Source organism: Corvus hawaiiensis, chromosome 26, assembly GCF_020740725.1.
Source record: "Corvus hawaiiensis isolate bCorHaw1 chromosome 26, bCorHaw1.pri.cur, whole genome shotgun sequence".
Classification (NCBI taxonomy): domain Eukaryota; kingdom Metazoa; phylum Chordata; class Aves; order Passeriformes; family Corvidae; genus Corvus; species Corvus hawaiiensis.
The window spans coordinates 21162465-21185491 of NC_063238.1; the positions used below are offsets into that span (position 1 = coordinate 21162465).

The 23027-nt window shown below is 40.8% G+C and overlaps 1 protein-coding gene across 9 annotated transcripts in view; it reads left to right on the forward strand.

Moving 5' to 3' along the window:
* ESRP1 (epithelial splicing regulatory protein 1) overlaps positions 1-22238 on the forward strand; it is a 38558-nt gene extending 16320 nt beyond the window's left edge. Inside the window, exons 11-15 of one of the 9 annotated variants that reach the window (XM_048286936.1) lie at positions 935-1153; positions 3117-3315; positions 5157-5325; positions 19407-19496; positions 20116-22233. In XM_048286936.1, coding sequence (XP_048142893.1) covers positions 935-1153; positions 3117-3315; positions 5157-5325; positions 19407-19491 — 672 coding nt within the window. In that variant the 3' untranslated portion in view covers positions 19492-19496; positions 20116-22233. Of the gene's footprint in view, positions 1-934; positions 1154-3116; positions 3316-5156; positions 5326-14300; positions 18942-19406 lie in introns of those variants that run through there. The other 8 variants (XM_048286940.1, XM_048286934.1, XM_048286932.1 and 5 more) reach the window with 8 other exon arrangements.
* The last annotated feature ends 789 nt before the right edge of the window (positions 22239-23027 follow it).

The following is a 23027-nucleotide window of genomic DNA, read 5'->3' on the forward strand; positions in this document are numbered from 1 at the left end:
GCAAAAAAGATTTGCAGAGATTCAGTTGAAGTAAGTAACTTCTAGACATGATTCTAAAAGGTATCATGTATGATGCAAATCATAGCCATGTCATTGTAACCAAGAAACGTTGCAGCTCTGTTCTCCCCAATATGTAGAGATTTTAATGCCTTGTTTAAAAGGTGACACTACTGATGAGAAGGCAGAGCTGCAGTGCTCACTCTTGTCATTGCATTTTTCTCAAGTACTCTCATATGTTTGTTTAGTAAAACCTTCTGATAGCTGTATAAATGCAAATAAATATTAATCTTTCTCAGAGAAAGTTCAGGAGTAGTGACTGAATATTCAAGGAACTTTTCACTGGACAGGGTTTTTGCAGTTATTGTTATTAACAAGAAATCTCAAAGTGTAGCTGTCACAGGTACTTCTTCTTCTAATGTTTCTTGAATGGACTATGGCAGGCATGGTTAGGGATGTGTGGTAGTGAAATGTGCTTCTAGTTCCCAAACTCTACTAAAGTTTTGCAGAGGAGATATTTTTGGGTAGAAGTGTCATCGTGACTCTGTAGATGGTAGAATGCTTTAGGATAGTTTCACAATAAAAATACTGTAGATATACAGGTTTCATGTTCTAAGATCTCTACAGAGTGTTGCATTATCTGTTCAAGTAAGTTTCCCAAAACAAAACTGTTTTTCAAGAAAAAAATCCGAAGGGTTTTTAAAGCAATAGAATGACTATTTATCATAGAATGACTATAAAAGTGTGCTAGATTCTGAGCTTAAACCACAACACAGTGCTTAGAATTCAGATATTTTACAGTTAATATTTGGATCTAGCTCATTTGTTTCTTAAAATATGCCCAGAGTGAAAACAGGTGGCACTGGGGTTACATTTACTCCTTCTAAGTTGAAGAATGAGTAAGGAGGCTTCTGTAATCTGTTTTTGTTTTGCACAGGTGCTGAACAGGTACTCTTCCACACCTCTCATTCCTCTCCCAACACCTCCAATTCTTCCAGTATTACCGCAACAATTTGTGCCTCCCACTAACATCAGAGACTGCATACGTTTGCGTGGTCTTCCCTATGCTGCTACTATAGAGGACATTCTGGAGTTCCTGGGAGAGTTTTCTGCAGATATTCGCACCCATGGAGTTCACATGGTACTAAACCACCAGGTTGGTAGGCCACACGTTTCTAGCTGCTCTGCCAAATGCTTATATATATATATGAGTACAGTCCCGATTATGATATCTGTAGGGAAGCACCTTTGGGATTAGCACTAATGGTGTTAATGGGCCTCCAGCTCTCTTCTAAAAGTGTACTGGCAATAGATGACTTGAACCCTGCTGCGTCAGCTGCTGCATTTGCTGTAGAGTGGTTTCTTTCACTGAGACCCATGTGCTGAAAGCTAAGCCATAGTCTTGGAGGGGTTGGTGCCCCCAGAACAGCAGCCAGTGGTCCTGACCCCAGGCTTGAACTGAAGAGTCTTGCTCAACAGCATGCATGATTCCTCTTGTACCAGATGAGGAGTGCCTTCAAAACACAAGTGTGGGCAATGTTAGCTCTCAAAGAAGTGGTATGTCCCTGCTTTGCTGAACAATGTGCTGCAAGTATATTTGAGGACAAATGTGCCTGCAGCCTTCTAGAGACAGGAATTCCCATGTCAAAAGTCAGAAACTGAAGCTTGGGTTTCCTGTGTTGTTGCTTTCTCTAAACAGTCACAGCTAAGCACCAAGATTAACAGCTCATTGATGTGTATGAAGGGTCACATCTTTGCCATTGTTTTCTGGAAGCAGTTTCTACCAAAACCTTTAGAGAAAGGACTGTGCATTCTTGTGATCTTTATCTTTGTATTCTTGTGACTTCAGGGGGAGGAGTCCTTTAACTCCATGGAGATGCTCTGAGTGGTTCAACTGAACAAACTGATTATTTCTGTATAAAAATGATGGTTCTAAAATTGTTTCAGCTTAGGCTTAATGTCAACCAAAACTAAAAAATACTTCCTGATCCCGAAGTAGGACTTCTGTGTTTCAGGAATATGGGGATGGAAAAGAGACTGTAGTTATTTTAGTGCCTGTCAATCTAAAGACATTCGTGTGTCTGTGAGGACTTGACCTAGCCAAGGCTAAAAAACTGTAATGAATGTGCAGTGCTGGGAGAGACTAAGAAAAGGTGTGGATATTAAAGCACAAATAATGATTTACAGTAGTATCAGCCCTTGACAGCACTAATGAAAGAACCTGGATGAAGAAATTCATGTGTGCATATAACCCTAAGGGCTGTCTGCCACCCTTGCCCTGCCCAAAGCTATTAGACTTTTTTTCCCTCCCTAAATACTGCTTTTGCCTGGCTACTAGATTTTTATCATTCTCCGTGTTCCCAGGTTTCAACCCTCTTATCATAAATGACTGTGTGTAGAGGATGCTGATAAAGTTGTTGTTGTTGTCCCCTCCAAAATGAGAACTGGCCCAGAACTTGAATTAGACCTGGCTTCAGATCTCTCTCTAGTTTTGGCTCCTTCAAATCAGCATCTGCATGTGGCTAAAATAACTCCTCCCAGTGGTGAATCCCACTCTTTTACAGATATAAAGATGTCTTTTTTTTTTTTTTTTTCTCTGCAAGCTTACACCAAGTGTTAGGCTAGCTAGTACCCTACAAAAACATCCCAACCCCTGTTGGTCTTCAGAAAATAAAATTTAATACAAATTGTTTAGCAATGAGCACTTGGCTGTATTTATCCTTGAATTTTAAAAATTGCAGGTAATAAATGGGGACTAGATCTTCCAATACTGCATTTGTAGTAAATTTGTAAGAGCAGGTCTTAAAGCACCACAGTATTCCCAAATTAGTCTCTTCCATAGGTGTCTTTTTTTTTTTTTTTTTTTTAGTTATAGAAGTAACAAGTTACAATGTAGCTTAATCAAAACAGGTGAATAAATACAATCCAGTTATCACAAGTGGGAAAAACTTTGGAGAGGAGAGCTTAAACATGCTGATGAGTGCTCAGGATGACTGACTGTATTTGACTTTGGAGATGAATGTATTTATAACTGAAGAGACTGCTTATAACAGCACAGATTATTGCTATGCTGCTCCTTCATGGAACCTACAGAAACATTTCTTTTGCCTTATTTGTAGGGACGTCCATCAGGAGATGCTTTCATTCAGATGAAATCTGCAGATCGAGCTTTCCTGGCTGCACAGAAGTGTCATAAGAAGACTATGAAGGACAGATATGTTGAAGTCTTTCAATGTTCTGCTGAAGAGATGAACTTTGTATTAATGGGGGGCACTTTAAATCGAAATGGCTTGTCCCCACCACCATGTAAGTTACCATGTAAGTTTTGCTTGGGTCTTGCCACTACACTCTACTCTACACTGTGTGTGGGTAGGTATTGGAGCTGCTTTGTTGACTGATCCTGGTTCTTGGAAAGCATTGTCAGATGGGGGTGTTAAAATAGGTCTTTTTGTCTTAAATCATCACCAGCTTGCAACTTGCAATCATTATTTTTCCCTTTGGTTCTGAATTATTGTGACTGAAGAACTACTTTTGCTTTTCCAGTGGCAAATTTTCCCTCCCCTCCCTGGAACTTTAATTGGTTGATGTGAGTGATGATTCTGAAAAGTAATTTCTAAGCCCTGTCTAGACCTTAAAGAACTGTTTTGCATTTAAACTGATCTGTACTTATATTTTTTCATCATGGTGAACATGTCAAGTAAAAGACCTTCATTTTTCACATCCAAAACTTAGTTTGAGGTACCATAGGTAATGCTTCCCTTTGAGACTTAATCACAGGTTCTCCCTTTTGAACTGCAACTGACTGAACTCTTCCTTTGCTTTATGTTCATATGGAATTGGGGTTGCCTTTGTGGGAGTGAAATACATGTGGCTTCTGCCTCAGAATTGCAGAATCTGTATTTCCTTTTAAATTTGGATTCTCAGAGCTTCTAGGATGAACACTGACTTCTACACAAACTTTTGGGAGAAATGCTTTAAGAGCTTAAGGGCTAACTTACTAAGCATATGTGCCACATGAATCTGAGCCTATGGGAAAAGTAATACTTTGCTTCTAAAATCATAAATGGCAAGGTAGTCAAGTAGTAGCTTTCTCTCTGTCTCTCTATGCAAGTGTATTTTTTTTGGTGGTGGACTTTTTAAGAAATGTCCTCTACATGCTAGGCAGAGTTGCCAATACAGCAGCAAAATTCCTGGGAGTAGTTTCTTTGAGTGCAAGTAGACCTTCAGCTAAGCCTTGGGAGAGTTTTTTTTCTTTCAATGAAAGTATCTTGAGCAGGGGTCAGCAGTAGATAGTCCTGTGTGTGATGGCTGTTCCAGAGGGGTTGGAATCTTCTGAGAGCTCCTAGGACAGGTTTTTGGGCAGAGTCACAAACTTTGGAAACACACAGGTGTCAATGTTCCCATTTCCAACTACAAATGCCTGTGATGTATTCCTCAGATAAGGCCTTTTGGCCCTATCATTGTCCCATTTTACAGTACTGTGAGATGCTGACTGTAACTGAATAGCAAAATTAAAGGCTTACTTTATCTGAAGCTTTATGTTCACTTCTATGGCACTGGGGAGGAGGAAAGCAAAGAAAGAGAATGGCAACAGAGGAGGATGAACTCTCATTAGTGAGAATTTGCTTAGGACCTAACATCTTGTTGAAACAGCACAAAATGCACTTTTGGGTTTTGGTCGTTTTTAAATTTAATGTTAACACTTCAAGCTGCAAAGCTATGACTTTTCTCACTCTGCTGTTGATCAATTAAGGGATAAGGAATACCAGGATGAAAGTATCCTCTCTTTTGTTGAACATTAGACAGATCTTTATTATGGAAGTTTTCTTCTTACTGAGGAGAAGTCTCATAGCTCTTGAATGCAGACTTCATTAAAGTCTGAGCCTAGACAAGTGAACTGACCTATGTATCAGGAAGAGACCCTATTCCCAGAGCAAGAGGTGGCTTTTTGTGCATTTTTGACTTCACTTTTGGCTGGAGGCTGGGCACAACACTTTGTAGTCAATCTCTCCCATTGGTGGCTCAGATTTATTTTCTGCAGTGAACAAGGATAAGAAGCTTGTGAAGGTTCTTGATGTACTGTGGAGTTCTGTATGTATGGTCTTCATTGGCTCTGGAATTTCAGAGGTCCTAATCTATTTTCCATTTGCTCCCTGTAGGCCTTTCACCCCCTGCCTACTCCTTTCCGGCTCCTGCTGCAGTTGTGCCAACAGAAGCTGCTCTGTATCAGCCATCCATGCTTCTGAACCCACGAACACTCCAGCCCTCCACAGCCTACTATCCTGCTGGGCCTCAGCTCTTCATGAACTACACAGCATATTACCCCAGGTAAAGCAGAGGAGAACCCAAGCAGCAACAAAGAAAGCTCTTTTTTTTTTTTTTTTTTTTCTTTTTTTTTTTTTTTAATTGTTTTCAGCAAATGCACCAAGCTCACAAAAGAACATTGTCTGCTCTGCTAAGGACTTGTGATACCACGAACAGCTTGTTTGGTATCTTGTTCAGGGAAACAATTTCAGGATAACTAGGGATTTTCCAAGTTTTAAAGTATTGCAGGTAGCAATGTTTGGGGGGCAGGGGGTTTGGTTAATGTATTTGGGGTTTTTTGGGGGGGGGTTGTTTTTGGTTGTTTTTTTTTTTTTTTTTAACCTAGGACACATGTTTAAGTGGGATATTTTTTATTATTTTTGTTCCACTTAACATTCCTCTTAAACTTATTAGTTTGCTTTGTTATGCTCTCAGTGGGAATTGATATGTGCAGTACTCCTTCTCATCTCCATAAAGAAGCCCTTGGCCCCTCTTTAGAATGGGTAGACTGGGGTCTGCCTTAACAGCTTCTGAAATACTGCCTCTTTGCTTTTCTAACAAAGTAACTTTCGACCTTTATGGCAAAAACTGTTTACTTTTATAAATAAGTATTGTATTGAATGCATATGTAAAGCATATAGAGGCATATATTCTTCCTGTCCTCATAAACACCTCTCACGAAGGGCTTTTGGTTCTTCTAAATATATTAGCTGTCTTCTACAGAACAAAATCTCTGGATACCTCTTGCCCTCTGCAGTCATAAGGCCTTGGAAAGAGCTATGTTCCCTTTAAGTCACAAACCATTTCTCATCTGTTAGGAAATCTGCTAAACAACTCAAGATTTTGTCTCTGCAGCAGGGACTAAATAGCTACTTAGGAAGTTGTTAAGAAATATGAACTCTTCAATACCTGTAAAGATAACAAAGGTTTTCTTATTACTTTACCTATATGTCTGTGAACTGCCTGTTGTGGTTTTTTATTAAAAGGTTTCCTTCACTTGTGAGTTATTTTCTATAATGCCTTCAATATCTGTTTTATGGTTATGATAATATTACCAAACTCAGCCTTGTTAATGTAAGATTAAGAAAAATAAAATTCCAAACTTGCACTGGCAATATAAAACAAGTTTCTCAATAACAGTTCTGTATTTCATGAAAACATAGTAGCGGTAATAGTCTGTAGTGACTGACATGTTTTACTTCTTAAAATAAGAATAGGCTGGCCACTGCAGGCTGAGTGTCAGGCCCTAGAGATTTCTCACTGAATGAGATCCCACATGAGTCCCATCACTGGCTGCTTGGGCTATGGGCGTGTATATTGGTCACAGATTGATCAATCCCAAGTCCCAAAATAAAATTTTTATATTCTTGTCTAACTGGTAGTTGTTCACTGTTCTTAGGAAACCATTATTACATAGCTTCTCTGCCAATTACAAATACTGCCCTTTTAAAGAAATTAAGGAATAATTTCTGGAGTCAAGTTGGCTTCTTTCTTTGTTGTGAGATTTGGTGTTTAGGTATTGCTTTTCCATCCAGAGGAAATGTTTGATCTACAGACAATTTGTATAAATGCCAATAGATGTAGTGATTCTTTGTAGCTGACATTTTGGGTTGTATTTTTTTCTTCTGAAAAATTATTACTGCTTTTCAGGCAAGTTCCTAGGCTTTGTCCAGGATGCAAAAAAACAATTGGGTCCATTTGAAGTAGCAATCAAAACTCTCTTAAATGTAGTCTTCTGGTTCTGAAGTTTAATTCAAAAATTAAGTATGTGCAGTAGGAAAGAATGGGGTATCCTCTGTACTAAATTTTGCATTTAAAAGCACGTCCGTGGAAAAGCAATATAGAGCTGGTAGGTAATGATCAGACGATGGTTCATAAGTCTAACTAGTGAATATTTATAAGGAAATAAGGAAAGTTTCTTTGAGCTGCTGCCAAAAGCTTCTACCACTTGTGTTTTGCAAGGTCAAGTTGCATTATAGTAGTCCAACTCTATTTTCCACACCATAATCAACTTAGATGGTGGAAGGGAGGGAGACTTTTTTTGGTCTTCAGTATTTATCACAAGTCCTGAAACTCTGAGACTTGTCTTAATGCTCTTACAGCTTTGGTGATGAAACCAATGGTGTAAAGAAATGGATGCCTTCTAAACTATTAAAATAGCTTCAGTGAACTCCTAATGAAAAGGAGGGAGAGCAAGTTATTCGGGATCTGTCAGTCTTTGATATCTCTGTTCAGCTTGTAATTGTATCTGGCAACATGTTCTAACAGCAGATCAGTGGTCTTGCTCTCTGTCTAGTCCCAGGCTTTTAAGAAAGAACAGTAGGATTCATGGGAGGGAGGAGTTTTCCTTTATCTAATCCTAGGTGTACTAGGTGTGGTATGTACACTAGAAATAGTAACTGCACTACTTGGCAGTTGCTAACACATCCTATAGAAACTTACCATATGAAAACTTGAAAGCTAGTTGCTACAGTGCAAAGTTTTAAAACAAAATTGAATCTTATTGTATTTATTGAGTTCTAATGCAATTTTTATCGCTTTTAAGCAGTGCCTTTAAAGCCTCAAAAGTATCTGTCAAAATCCATACATGTGGTAATACATTTTATGCTTTTTACTTTTTTAAAAAAGTATTTTAAATAGCATAGTGGAAAGAGGAGCTCCTTAATTGTAGGACTTATAGCCAAAACATGATATGGAAACTGAAAACTGATGTGGGTTCAAACAAACTGGATAAATTCCATGGCAGGAAATTCATCGTGAGTTAGTGAATACACAGAAACCACACCTGGCTCAGGAAGTCCTTGAACTCTAAATAACTGGCAGAGTGTTCTTGTGTTCTGTGTCCTATGGTAAATTCTTGTTCTGTTGAACCAAGGTGGGTAGGTAAAGTTGTTTGTTCACACCTTTGCTGGACTTCTCTTGAGAGATACAGGTACTGCTTGAGAGCGTGGGTCTTATCCGGTATGCTTGTCTGATAGTGGCTAGGTTGGGGTTATCTCCCTGTTGTGCCAGTGTGTACAGTTCTCTCCATTGGAGTGGTTTGAGCTAAAAGGTCTTTATGTGATAAAAAGGTCTTTATGTGATAAAGGTGTGATTCTGACATGTGCTGCACAAGGAATTACAGGATAATGTCTTAGTGTTCTCATCTGTCTGCTTATGTCTCTTCCTGCTATGGGTTAGGTATGGGTTTTCTCATTATAAACTAATCAACTTGTAGAAGTATATATATGTGCAACATACATATAGCATTAATATTTATGTATGCACACATGCTGAAGTATGTATGTATAAAAGTAAAATGACCAATCTGAGCAATAATCAGGCTTAGAAAAAAGTCTCACTTCTTCTCTGTGAAGGATCAGATTCTCCAAAATGACCATCATGTAAAACAAGTGATTCTTTTTTCTAACCTTGATTGTTGCTCAGATCCTTATTGGAAGCATGATTAAGTTACAGGGAGTTTAAAACTGGTAAACTTAGGAACAAGTGGGCTGGTTTAGAAGTGATACCATTCAGAGCTGCTGCCAGCAGCTTTGTTTACATATCTCTGTGTCTGGCTAACCAGCATCACTTGACAGAACTGGGTTAGGAAACAACCATACGTGTATTTAGCCTGGGAGCTCTGTCACAGATGGAGAACAGGAACAGCCAGAAACAAAACCTCTTTTAGTTGTACTCACAGCATCATATCAACACTCTGGACCACAGCTCTTAAGCTCTTGCAATTTTGTTTTTATTATTATTTTTATACTAAGTGTGTCAGCTTGGATTGCATGAAATCACATCTGCAGTGATAGGCTCACCGGACATCAAAGCCTACTGGTGGCTTTTAATTGCTGTCCAGCAAATGGAGTTCAAATGTTTTAAATCAAGTGTCAGAATCTGGGACTCTTCATTCCCTGTCCTTACTCCATTGAGCTGCTCTCCATCATGAATTTGTCAAAATAATCTCAACTCTTTAGTTAATGTCACAAACTTCTCACCAGAATGATTGATTGTTTGGGGGGCACTTAATGATTCACTTTTCTAAGTAAATGTAGCTTGCCAAGGATTAGAACATCAGGGATGCCTTTAACTACTACTATATTTCATTGGAGCAGGAGTGCATTAGCAGGGAAGACTAATTGTTGCATGCCTCCATAGGCTGTCATTATCCCTTCATTTGTAGGTTTTAATTAGCAAAACTGCCATAGTGTCTGAAAAGCAGCAGAATGATAATGCTCTGATCAACAGCTATCTGGATACCAGAATAGTAAAATTATTTAAATTAAAAAACCAAACAAAACAAACCTCACCTTTCTTCAAAGCTGATAAGCCTGTTAAAATGTTGTTGCTGGTAGCAATGTCCAAGTTCTACTCAGCCCACCATACAAAATGCTGCCGGGGAGGCTTCTTCCTTTTGTTTCCTTAACAAACTCAATGACTTGATTTTCAGGTAGAAGCTCTTACTGTTATCTTCTGACTGTTCCTCTGCTGACTAGTAAAACATTTGGATTTGTAGGAGGGATTGTTACTACAACATTGTGCAAGCTTGTTGCAGAGATCAGTTTGAGTAGTTTTTCCTTTTGCCTATTTACAACATAGTTCAGTGGTGGGAGAGAAGATCCACCTGCTGTGCCTGAAGTTGTGTGTGTCATCCATGCAGGTGGCTTTTTAAAAAAATTTTCAGTGATCTCACGTTATTCAGGGCACCAAGAGACATTGCTGGATGCTTCACTTTACTCTGAAGCAGCCTTCTACAGGGGTGTGTTGAAAGTCCCAGCACTACCCAGGGCAGACTATTGCAGTCTTCTGTGGCAGAAAGTGTTTCTGGATCCATTCCCCTTGCTTACTGTTGTTGTCCTACCATGATCTTATACAGCTGGGGAATTGATTTCAGTAGGCAGACAGAGTAGGCAGCAGGTTATCTGGTTAAATGTGGGGAAGGCATTTGTACTGAAGGAGCTTTTGGTGTTTCCAGGGATAGAGCTGGGTTGATCTTGGAATAGTTCTTCTTAAAGCTGAGAACTTTTTTTTTAATTTAAAAAAAGTCACATTAATTTTTTAATTAAAAAAAAAAGGCCTTTCATATTGGGAACACCATCTGTGATATTCCTCCATGATTTACTAATCATTGGGATCTAAATGTTCCAGTTGGATTAACAGGTGACCTGATGGTTTAGTGCTCCTACTTCTGCTACTTGCCAAGTTATGCAGCCTTTCTTTCTTTAAATGTGGATAAACATTCCAATCTTGGAACATGAAAATTATTCTGGCTATGTAAATACTTTTGGTAATAACATGTCAGTTTTTTTGAGCAAAGTACCATGTCAAAACTTTCAACTTTGGTGGTTATACCACAAAATTTACTACTAATTTTTGTATGAACCACTTCTAAAAAAGCTTTATATTGAAGCTGCATTTCCCCATGGGCTGCTTTCCAGCAGTGAACATTATAGGCATTATGTGGCAAGCTTGTGTATATGTGCACATTATAGTCATGTCCTGTACCAGCCCAAGGAGTACTTGAAAATCCCTATGAGTTTCTGAAAAGATCTGCTTTTCACTGAAGTCTGGGCTCATCTGTCAATTTTTTGAGTTTTTCTGAGGGTTACTTGGTAGTGTGCACCCTTTACTTTTTTATTCCTCCTGCTGGCTTCAATCTGAGGATCTGACTTTGGGGTGCTGCAGAAATGCTCTGGGTCTGCTGAACTTCCTAGACCTAGCACAAAGGGACAATAACTTAATCTTGAAACACTAGTGGATGAGTCTGACACATTCTCTTTCACTGCTAGTGCTCCTCTGATTATTAGAGTAAGGAATATGATGTAAGACTGACCTGCAATCAGGACCTGTCTTACAGTCCTGAAATAAATAGAAGCTGTTTATCAGTAGCTTGATCAAAGGATATTGTCAGTATCTGTTGTCACAAATCAGAAAATACTTAATACTTCACAAACAAAATCTTCCAGGACTACAGATTAAAAATGTCATAGGAAAAATAGGGATAGAAAATCTGCAGGGAGAGAACTGAAACCTCTAGATGGTGTGTGTGCACATACTTGTTCCTACGTGCAAATAGTGCTGGTATGTTTGTGGTTCTCTTGATTGACCTGCAGGATACTTGGCAGAGATCTGAAAACCTGCTTGGTTATGTATGCTGACTGCTCCCAACTCACACCCACTTTTAATATAAACCACAGCTTCCTTCTGGATATTGGTTTCTGTTAAGCTAATGTATAATGGAAAAATTTGTTAGGAAATCAGGAGAGACAGTGATCCTCGATGTTTCCACATACTATTTTAGTGATGAATGTTTGGGATCCCTTGAGGTGTATAAATGCTGCTTGAATGCCAACATCAACCTTCAGAACGTGTGGAAACTTGTTCTTGCATCCAAAACTGATTTCTGAAACTTAATTGTGTTTTATTTTGAGATTCTTTGGAGAATACAACAATCTCAGAAATATTGATTGGAAAAAATCCAATCCACCTGTTGATTAGATCTGAGAAGAAGGATCAATTCATAAAGAAAAAAGGTTTGCAATGCTTCATATCATATTTGATTTCAAGAACTAGATGGATATAAAAAGAGTTTAAGCTCTTGCACTGCATCCATTATAGTGATATACACCTACTAAGAACAATTGTAGAAATTCTGTCTGGCCTGATGTAAAACATGCAAGTATTTGTTCCTGAGGTTTGTTTGATTTGAGAATATAGGCTGGAATACTTGTCTTGTATGCCTGCCTGGATACTTTTCACTGCATTTTCATGTGTCTTCTATTGAGTGTTTTTCCATCTGGAGACACAACCACTCTGAGTCACTTGCTACTGTTCCTCTAGCAGGTTGTCACCCTTCAGGTAGGGCGAATGTAGAATTGGCTGGGAACAGTCCATATGTTATCTTCTCTTAGGAAGTCGGAGCAGGTAGCACCCTTAGCCTTTGAGTAAGGCTATGAAAGACCTGGAAAAGAATATCAAAGCTTCTAGCATCTACAGATTAAATATTTCAGGCATAAGAAAATATTTATTACTCCTGAAGAAATTATATTATTGTAGCATTAATATTGCTTTAGATCAAGACAAGCTTGTCCCTTTGTGGCACTAACCTTTAACATCTGGCAGTTGCCATTGACCACAAAAGATGCTGTGTCTAAACAGTTCATGAAACACAAGTAAATGGAAGCAAAGACTGCCTTGCTGGCAGCTGTGGAGAGTTCCATCCCCAGATGTATTTGGCAGGTACTGACCTGGAGCTTGCATCCAAGCTGTGGATGGGCATATCTGCCATGGATTCATATCCTTATTCTATAGCTACATTCAAAATAAGTTTGAAGACAGCATGTGCTGGCTAAAAATTCTAAAGCTGAATGGTGCATTGGTGGGAGAAGACTTATTTTCAGCTTCATTAGTGTCATAAGCTGACCTCTGGATCTTATGTTTGAGAATCTGAGTAGTACAAAAGAAATATTGACTGTGGTAGTAGTTATTTAGGGATTAGTATGACTATTAATATAAAAGAAAAGACATGCAGGAAATTATTAGTGGGAAGTGTTGTGGTAAGTTTGTATGAAGATGCTACTCTATAGCATAAAGTCCTACCTTCCTACAGCTGTTTTTCTGATAATAGGCTCAAAATTGATGAAAATGATTACAGGTGTTGTCCTTGGCACCAGACTATCTGTGCTATCTAGTGGAGCCACCAGTGAAGACGTTGTCACAAAGGTAGCCAGGAATGCAGTTGCGGGGATAAACAAACATTTTAAGCAGTTCCTATGGAAAAAGGAAAAGCAGCTGTCTTTCTAGACGTGGACAGCTGGTCACTGTAGAAGCAGCAGTGTTAAACCTCAGTCAATTTCATTTACCTCCTGAAACACCTTTGAGGAGGGTTCTCTGAAGGGAGGCTATAAACATCTATATATTGTGTCCGGGAATGGCTTGCCTGCTGGATTTGCTTGTTATCTGCTGTGATGAAACAATCCCCTTCCATACTGTGCTGCATAAAGATGACTCAGGGCTTTGCAAATAGTGGGAACTCAGTACAGGCAAGACTGAAAACTGGTGAGAACATATGCTTGGGGGCAAATGTGCCTACTAGACTTGGAAGCTACAGAGGCACTCAAGAAGATGAGCTTTAATTTAGAGAGATGGAATATAGGCTAACACTGTAGGACTCATGTGGAGGGAGGACTCTTCCACAAGGCATCTTGGGACAGTAGCCTTTGGGCTAAGCCTGGTCTTCACAAATACCAGTTTAGCTAAGGAGTGAAACACTGATGTAAGAACGCAAAGGGAAGACTAATAGAGTTCAGTAGAAATTTTCTCATGATATTTTCATAGCCTTGAGCTGGGAGAAGTGGAAGTGGTCTGGGAGCTACCTCTCTAGTGTGGTTTGGAGATATTATCCCAGTTCTAAGGGATAGCATTGGAATGGTGATGGAAATGGGTAGGTGCTTGATGCCATGCTCAGGAGATAAAGCAAAATTATTGAGGTAGTTTTGAGCAAGAAGTATGAGCTCTTGGAGGAGCAAGTTCTTAATTTTTTTTTTTCTTTCATAAAATTATGTAATAAGTAGGAGAAGCCAGTGATGTCCTTCAGTGTTAGGACAACTTTAGGGGTAAGTGGTCTATGCAAATCTATCTAGTGAATTGTTAACTTTTCCTTTAGAGACTTTGGGAGTGTGTGGCTGTGCAGGAGGTGTGTTTGTCTCCAGGGACACTGTCTTGAGATCAGTCAGTTGGGGCTGCCAGAGTCTGGAGACAGTGGTCTTCAACAAGATCCTATGTGTACCCATGTGCTGTGCTGTTAGGGAAAGCTGACTACCCCAGTGTAGTTTCTGTTGTTGAATTGCTCTTAATGCCACAGCAATGGGAGCATTATGAATGTCTAATTAGGCAGCCTGGACTTTGATATCTGCCCAGCATTTTAAGACAGGTTACGGTTGCATAGCCAGCTGCTGGCTCTCTTCTGCACTAGTTTGGCTTCTGATTGCTTCTGTCTTAACTTGTGTTTGTAGTATGCAGCAGAGGATGGACTTGTACACACAAATGATGCGGCCAGGACAGTGTCCAAAGAATGGATTTGCATTTAAAGGCCCCAGCAGTTAGACTTCCTTAGAGAAGGTAAGGATAACAAACCCTAGGAGATGGGGTTTGGAGGTATCATAGTGTTTGATTCAGATAACCACCATATTCAACATGATTTGTCATTTGCTGCCCTGGGAATCTAGCTCTTTGCTATGTCCAGAATGTCACACTGCAATGTATAAAACCCTATCAAAGCCATAATTTAAAGGATTTTGACTACTCCAGTCATCTTAAGGGCTGGTGCTTTGCATGTTTCCCAGGGCTTCAAATGCATGCTTCTTCGAGCTTTAATACCAGTACTGAAAACCTGCAGGAAGCTTTTCAGAGTCAGTTCTCTCTGTGGAGCAAATTGTGGAGATGATGTTAGTCTCCTAGCAATGCACTAGGATGAAGCATTGGTTAGACAGAATGAGCCACTTTCTTAGGTAACTACAGAATCCAATGTCGAAGCTTCAAGCTGATGTAAAATTGCAGCACTGAAATAGTTTGTATAATGGCAGCTACTCTCTTGTGCTTTTTTTTGTGAGCTTTCTGATCAGGTCACTTCAGGCTTTCAGGTTTGGTTTACTTGATCTTCTGTATAGGAACAGTCAAAGGGTGAAGTCACCCTGAAAGCATTTGTGCAGAAAAATGAAGTTGAACTGCAAAGCACTGTATTGATGGCTGGACTGTGTGACTTATGTCGTAGTCTCAGAGGAAGATATAGAAATATATTTGCAAACAACGCTTCTGTAATCTCTAGTTTTTGAAAAATACACTGTCAAAGAAGTGATAAGATTTCTTGCATGCCCTTTTCTTTCTTATATTCCTTTTTTCAGCTTCCCTTCTGAAAAATAGCAGCAAAACTGTCCACTTTTTCTACTTTCCTCTGCTTTTAGCAGAGACAATTTAGCCCAGGGTCTAATGTACTTCTGGGCAAAATCTTTACCTGCAGCATCACCTCACTGTCATCTGCTCCAAGTATGCTACTTTTGCACGTGTGAAAGTGGCCATCTCAGCTCACTGGCTAATGAGCTGGCCTTTGGCTGGATTGATAAAGCTAAATCCCATCCCTGCACTGACAGTCTGAGCCATGCTTAGTAGGTCCCTGGCCTAAACTATGCTACATCGTTTCCCATCCATCTACAGTGTTGCCATACAGTGACTAGGTCAGGAAGCTGATCCAGCTGGGAAAACTCACAGAGTTTGTCTTTCAGTCTGTTTTCAGCCAGTTTACAGCTTAGCAGTGTGAGTACCTGTGTTGGTCCAGAAACAGGAAGGCAGAAGTGGCCAAAGCAGGCACTGAGAGATATTAATGGCATTGTGATGTTGGACTTGATTGCAAAACTTGACCTCCAAAGGTAAAAAATCATGTAATAGTGAATAAATTCTGGTATAATCTCAGTGAAGCACTCTTAATTTTAATAGAAAATGTCATTGAAATTTTGTGTGTGTAAGGTGAAAACTAAAGCTTTTGGTTCTTCTGTAAAGATTTTATATTTAGGAAATCAAGAAATTAATATTTGCTTTTATCATGGTGTTCAGTGACTTGCACAACTTTCATGCAGATTCTTCCACCCTTTCTGATGTTTTGAACAAACACAGCAAGCCTAGATGGAGATTTTGATTATGTTTCCAGCTTTGCCACTTCTCAAGGCAATTGTGCTCAAGAGAAAAACCACCAGAACTCTAGAAATGACCAGATGGATCTCTTACTGTTTTAAAGTTCATGCACAATTTTCAGAAATGTGCACACAGGCCACTAAGCCCTTCACTGAGAGCACAGGTGCTGAGATCATGCGAGTCCTTGAGGGTTTCTGCTTGATTAAAAAAAAGTATTAAGCTGCTCTTAACACAAAAATAGCTAAGCCTGAACCTACAAAGTCTGATCTTTCATTCTTTGAAATAGCAAAAAAAAGTCTTTTTTACATAATTTTGCACACAGTTTAAAATTTTTCTTTTTAATTAAAGTGTTTTACAACCTCTACTTTTTGCATTTGACATTTTAATAAAATAACCTTTTGTCTTGTATATATTTGTCTAATCTCTGCAGAAGAAGCCACTGTAAACTTTATAGGCAGACATATTTTACACAGTGCAGAAATAATTAGGAATGTAAAAAGGATTATCTGAGGAAAAAAAATGCTGTGACTTTGTAAAAATATGTGTGGGATGTTAAATGCTTTGTCTCTGATTCTTATCTTGTATGCTTTTCCTATGTACTCAGGTATTTAAATTTTAAAAGGCTTACAAGAGTAGGCATTTTCAAACTTGATTAGACTGCTTACTCAGAAAATGAGAAATGCAGTTAACCTCTTTCCTGTGGTACTATTTTTATATTTCCACTTTGTGCTCTCCCCACCCTTCTTGCTGTTTGTCTTCCATGTAAGAAAAGTAATTGTGACCTGTAGTTAAGACCCTGTGCCTTGTCTGCTTTACCAGTCAGGGCTGGTAGTTTGGTCTCTCTGGACTAGAGCAAGTAACCCAGCAGCACAGTGGTCACTCTTACCAGAGAAATCAGATTATGTACATGTTCTTAAATGACTGATGGCTTCTAGCAGCAGTGGGTCTCCCTGCCTGCCCTGGGACTGGGCTTCAGGCACAGGGGTAGATCACTACATCCTTTCCATGGCAATTATAGTCCTCATTTGTACTGAAGGAAGGGGGAAGGAAACCCTGAATTAAAGGGATGTGAGGCTAAAAGTTGCAAACTGGACAGGTTCTTTGGCGCATTCAAAATAAATATTGCAGAACTGAGGAATATAAGCACTTTAGGTAGGTGGTGCTGTAGGAGTATTCAGTTACCATGAGCCCAAATCCACAACAGTGCCTTGGTATGCCTGAAAGTAAGTACAAGGGAAGAAAGAACAAAAGGGGGTGGTGGGGTGACAAAGTAGAAAAAGTCCTTCAGACAAGGCAAGTGATAATCTCATTTCTAGTATCTAATTAAAAAACCTCAACCTTCCCCCCCTTTATTCCTCCTTGTTTTTTGCTTTTTGTGGGTGCAATCCTCCCCCACTCATTACAGCCATAGTAATCTAGATTTACATTTTATCCTGGAAAACTTCATACTGTTACAGTCTTAAGTATTTGACAGGGCCTTTCTTTAAAAATCACTGTTCTGTAAACATGAGTACATTGAACACAATTAATTGATGCAAAGTATTTTTAAATGGTATTTCCAACTTTTCCTTCTGAGAAGATGGTTCTGCCTTTAATTATGTAGCACAATTATAAATTAGTATTTATGCATAAGGAAAATTAGCCCATATAAGCCACTAGGGAAGTGATGGGGGAATAGAATCTTCGCCTATTAACTGCAGGAGTATCCCAAGTGTACAAATAGAGATAGACAATGAGTGGATGGGAAGCAGTAGGCCAGAAAAAGTTTGGAAATATAAATCACAAACTGAATGCAAAAATAATTAAATGCTTTTGCAAAAACAAACTTCATGTTGGGTTGCATAAATGGGCTTCTTGTTTGAGATGCCTTTGTATTTTTCTAAGTATTCTCTACAGTGTAATTGTAAAACTTCAGCAAAAACTTATGGCCAACAATTTGCTCAAAAACTGTGGAGTGAACAGAGAGACTGTGCAAACAGCTCCCAGAGGCCTGCTGAAGGCATGGGCATTGCTTAGTTTGGTGAAAGGAGGCTGGGGAAAGGTATGAGAACAGTACATTAAAAAACATGGCTATGAAGAGAAAAGGAATAAATTCTTCCCACTGTGCATGGGACCAGGAGAGAGGGATGGAGTTACAAGCAGGGGTTCAGAACAAACCTTCTCCTATGAGCAGTAGTTAAATACTGATCTGCATTCCCTGGGGAGGCTGCACAGTCTCCACCCTGGTAGTCTTTTGGGACTGGTTGGCCAAGCACTCATCAGAGATGGCACTGGTATAACTGGTCCCACTGTCAGGCACAGATATGGACAAGATGTCCTCTTCAGATGTTCATCTTTGTGATGATACTGTTTTTTTCTTAGGACCCTGGCCTCAGATGTTATAAAGTTAGCTGTACATCTTGGCCCCCAACTCAGATCATACAGATTTTTTACAAGCTCTCTTGTGTCTAGGAATCTTTGGATTGTATATTTTCAGAACTAATCCTTTATACTCTTTTTCAATATGTCTCTGTTTAAATTTATTACAATGTTAAATATCATTTAACCTAAAGCTGAATAGAATATTATTCCCCTATTATATGTTTTAGAAAACAAATAAACTAGAAATGATATGTTTCCTACAAAAGGGGGAAATCTGTATGTTCTGTTTTCTTTCTGCACAATTAGTTGGTGACTCTCACAGTTTTGCTATCACTTAATATCTCCATTATCTCAGTTAGGCAGGTTCTCAGCTAGAGGCAGTTTTATTTATTTAAGCAGGAAAGCCTGAGACTCCATCAGTAAAGATGAAAGTCCAATTCCACAATGTAACTTTCTTGAGGTTAAGAGTATTGATTGAACTTGAGATGTGAATCTATTGCTCGTGTTTGAATGTGTAAAGAATTTGTAATATGAAGGTAACTGGAATTAATCTGAAAAAATATGTGAAAATATATATTATACTTTCATAAAGACTATATTTAAATTTACTGTGTTACATGGAGAAAGTTTTTCTTTCTTCTCTTTTTCTATGCTCCCCCCTCTGTCCTGTTCTGCTTTCCCCAGAGTCACCTCCTTGGGCTCTCTGGAGCTGGGAATAGAGTAGATTTGGGCTGTGCCCCTCACTGAGGGAGAGAAAGGGATGAAAGGAGACCTAGAACACCAAGCATCCTGGGCAAATGTCAAAGTGCTGAGGACAACAAAGGGCAGGTGTCGTCCTCTCCCCAGCATTTCCCACCCAGACATTTCCATGTCCCTTTCTGGTGCTGTGCTCAGGGCAGCAGCCTCTGTTTGCTGGGCTTGCCACCCCCTCAAAACAACCGGTTATTTCAGCTGTGCTCAGACAGGCATGGTCAGCTTATGGAGCCACATTAACTCCTGGTTTTGTTGTTGTTTAATCGTTAATCACTTGAATGGAGATGTAAACAACTGTGCTTTCTTGTATCCTCACCCAGAAAGGAGCCAAGTGATCCTTTTACACACCACAGGTCACAGATGGGCTACCTGGCAAACAAGTCTGGGCTGTCAGAGCAAGTGTAAGCAAGATGAGTTTGCTTTCACCTACCTTCGCTGCCTCTGCCCTGCTTGGTTTGTGAAGCTGATGGAAGGTCATGCTGTACTAAAGAAAACAAAGGAAAAAAATTTGTTTTCATGGTGTGAATGGAGCGTGGCCATAAAAACTGTTCTCCTGTGGCTGTTGCATGTCATGTGGCAGTTCCTTGGTGCATCTCCCCAGGGAATGTAGTTCTGGTCTGCTCTGGGAGCTCCTGCACTGAGACACTGCAGTAACAGAGTCGCAGCAAACCCTGCTGAAAGGACATACAGCCAAAGCACTGCCTACAGAACCAAGCTAGAAAACAGCTGAAAAAGCACTGTGGCTGCACTGAGAAAAGTTATTAAATACCAATCCCACTTCTTCATTTACTCATGTGAGAAATGTGGCTGCACACATCAGCCTGGCTGCGCTCAAGGGAGGTGACTGGTTGAGTGGCCATAGCTGAGCAAAGAGCCCACATGAGCTCCAGTAAATCCTACCCTCACTGGCTCTCAGTGCCGATGATAAACTGCCTGAAACACAGAAATATACTACCTCATACCCAATCTTTGTGGCGTTTTTTCAACTTTATCTCTTCAGTTAATGAAAGATATCACTTCTGCCTACAGGCTATGCCTCTATTCATATCCTGGGGCCATGACTTCATAGTACAAGAGCAATCCCATTTGAAGATCCCTTCCCTCCTCACCAGCCACGCTTGCACCCAGCCGTGTGTCACCACATGCCGCCTTGGGTCCTGGGCATGGCACTGAGGGTCCCAGGGCATCCTTGGGTGTAGAGAAGCAGCGGAGATCTTTAATTACTCTATAGCTGGCTATTAACACAGTTTGGAGTTGGATCAACAGTGGTGACCACGCACACAAGGGAGCCCCAGTGCCAAGCCAGGAATGAGCGGTACAGAACAAAGGAGAACCATCAACAACACAGGTCTGTCACTAGAGCATCACAGGATCCCAGGCAATGAAACAGCCTGAATGGACTCAGGGGAAATTTATGGCAGGCCAGCTGGAGGCTCTCACCCTGATGATAGCACTAGCACATCAAATCATCCCACACTCAATGAAGACTTCCCGTGATGGGTGAATGGGGGGAAGAAGCTTATCCCACCCAGTCTTGTTGCACCACGTAAGAGAAAGCAAATGCAGGAGTGGTTTGGACCTCAAAAACTACAAGCCTTGTCTGCCCAAGCAATTAGTTACTAATCTCATGCTGATTTGTGAGCCTGACTGGTGATAAAAGAATGGACCTGGGCTCACCACACTCAGGGAGCCTGGAGGGGGAGTGCTGAGGCCCAGCTGTGAATTGCTGCTGGTGTTTGGGGTGTTTGGGCAGGAGCTGAAGCTGTGTGAACTCTGCTGCAGCCAGATCCAGGATGGGGAAGGACAGAGCGAGAATGTGAGGGAGGAGAGTCCTCTCTCACATGGCTGCAGTCACATTTAAGTGCACTTAGCAGTGAGAGTCCACCATAATAGCACAGTAATGAAATGGGAATGTACAGAAATGAGTGCAGAGAAAATTAAAGATGGCCTACATTAATCAGCAAGGCTGGTTTGCTTCTTAGAGAGCTGCTACACATTGGTGCCTGCAGAGAGAATCTATCCATCATTGTATAAAGAAGCATCGGCAGCAGAATGGGATTTTGTGAGTGCTTGCTCTGAGATCTCTAACACCAAATCCCGTGTCTTGTGTCCATCCATGCAGATGGGCAGTTGCATGGGCTGCTGCAATCTAGAGGCTGCTGACTCTGTCCATGCTGTCCGTGTGTCCCTCACCTGCTCCTCTGGCTTCCGGGAAACAAAGGATCACCCATGGCTTTGCTTAGCGTCCAGACTCAGCCCCTACATCAAAGCTAGCATGAGGTTACAGAGGTGTCTGTGCTGCCAGCTCCCCAGCAGTACCAGCTTTCCACAGGCAGCAGCAGCATCTGGCACGCGCTCACCACATGAAAAGGCACAGCAGCGCTTCACCTGCATTTTTGGAAGACTGATGTGTAACTTGGAGTGCAAGATTCAGGCCAAATACAGAACAAAGCAACCTGTTTATTAAAAAGTTTCAGCCCATGCAAGTCTGCCTTTGGGTGAAGTGGGAAGGGATGTTACATGGAAAAAATGTCACTTACTTATAAGCTATCACAAAGTAAGCACAAAGTGACAGAGTGACATTACTAGAGCGCTCCACTGCTTGTGAGCCATCCCTGAAATACAGTTACAACCAATGGGAAAAACTAGTAAGGCAGAGTTGAGACATGAGCTTTAACCCTTGATCCTTTTTCAGACAGCAACTGCAAACATAGTATGGCATGGCACAAGATGTTCATTACTTCTTTCTGACTTCAGGTTAAAAAGCAGCCCATGTTCAAGGAGACTGCACCCAAAGTTTCAAACCCGACCTGATCTCCAAGTCTCAGGCAGGCTGCATCCCCTTTCCATGCATGGTCACCAACTGCAGCTGCTCTGCAGGTTCAGAAACACCCTCACTGGTGCCTGGTGAAGGGTTCTGACTGTGCAGGTACCTCGGGTGGTGGCTGTGTGGGTACCCAGGGTTACAACCACCCGGGGAGCTCACAGGCTGTGGGAGCCCTTGGTCTGCAATGCCACTGGAGCATCACACAACATCACTGGGAATGTCCTTCCCCCCACTGCTCTCCAAGCACGATCAAAAAGGTGTAACAAGGTAAAAATAAATAAACAGTGACAATGTAAAAGTGGGTGCTGTGCTTAGTTGTATACCTCAGGGCAGTAACAGCATATTTGATTACTCAGACCTCCATCCTTTGTCAGGAAAAAAGAGGAAAACAGTATTTGGGAAAAGCTGGGAGCCTCTGGCACAGCTGCCCCATCTTTATGGGCAGCATGCTGCTGGGCAGAATTAAACCACCCACCCAGCACTGTGTGGCAAGTGGGAAAAACTGCTTGAAACCAAGCTCTTGGCCACAAAGGGTTTGAGAATAAACTCCACTTCTGGCCTATTGTGCAGGTGATTTTCCCCCCCTCTCAACTCATTATAAAACCTATGAGCTGTGACCAGCTTTTTCGATGCTACAAGCAAGTAATTCTGCTGTTGACATGCCTGTCTGTGGCACAGTGAGACCTGGCATCGCCTCCACCAGCTGAGGCTGTGGCCACAGAGAGCGTTTCCCAGCCCAAGAAGATGGAGCCTGGTAGGTGGAAATACAAAGAGGCAGTGTCTTCCAAATCTGTCTCTGTGTGTGCTCTGGGATAAATGTATAGCAGCTGAACCAACTGGAAGGAAGGACATTTCTGGTTTACTTAAATGAGCAAACTGAGCAACCAGATGCAAGAATAAAGAATAAAGAATAAAGAATAGTTGCGGCTTGTCCAGGAGACAATTTCAGAGCTGGGGGCTGGTTTGTGGATGGGCCACTTTCTCCTGCTCCTGTCCATGAGAAAACCACTGTACTGTCTCTTGGCACATAGGTGACTCGAACTGATATCAGTGGTGATCATACACTTGCACCGGAGGGGAAACTGAGCTTTCCTTGATGGCAGACGCTGGCTCT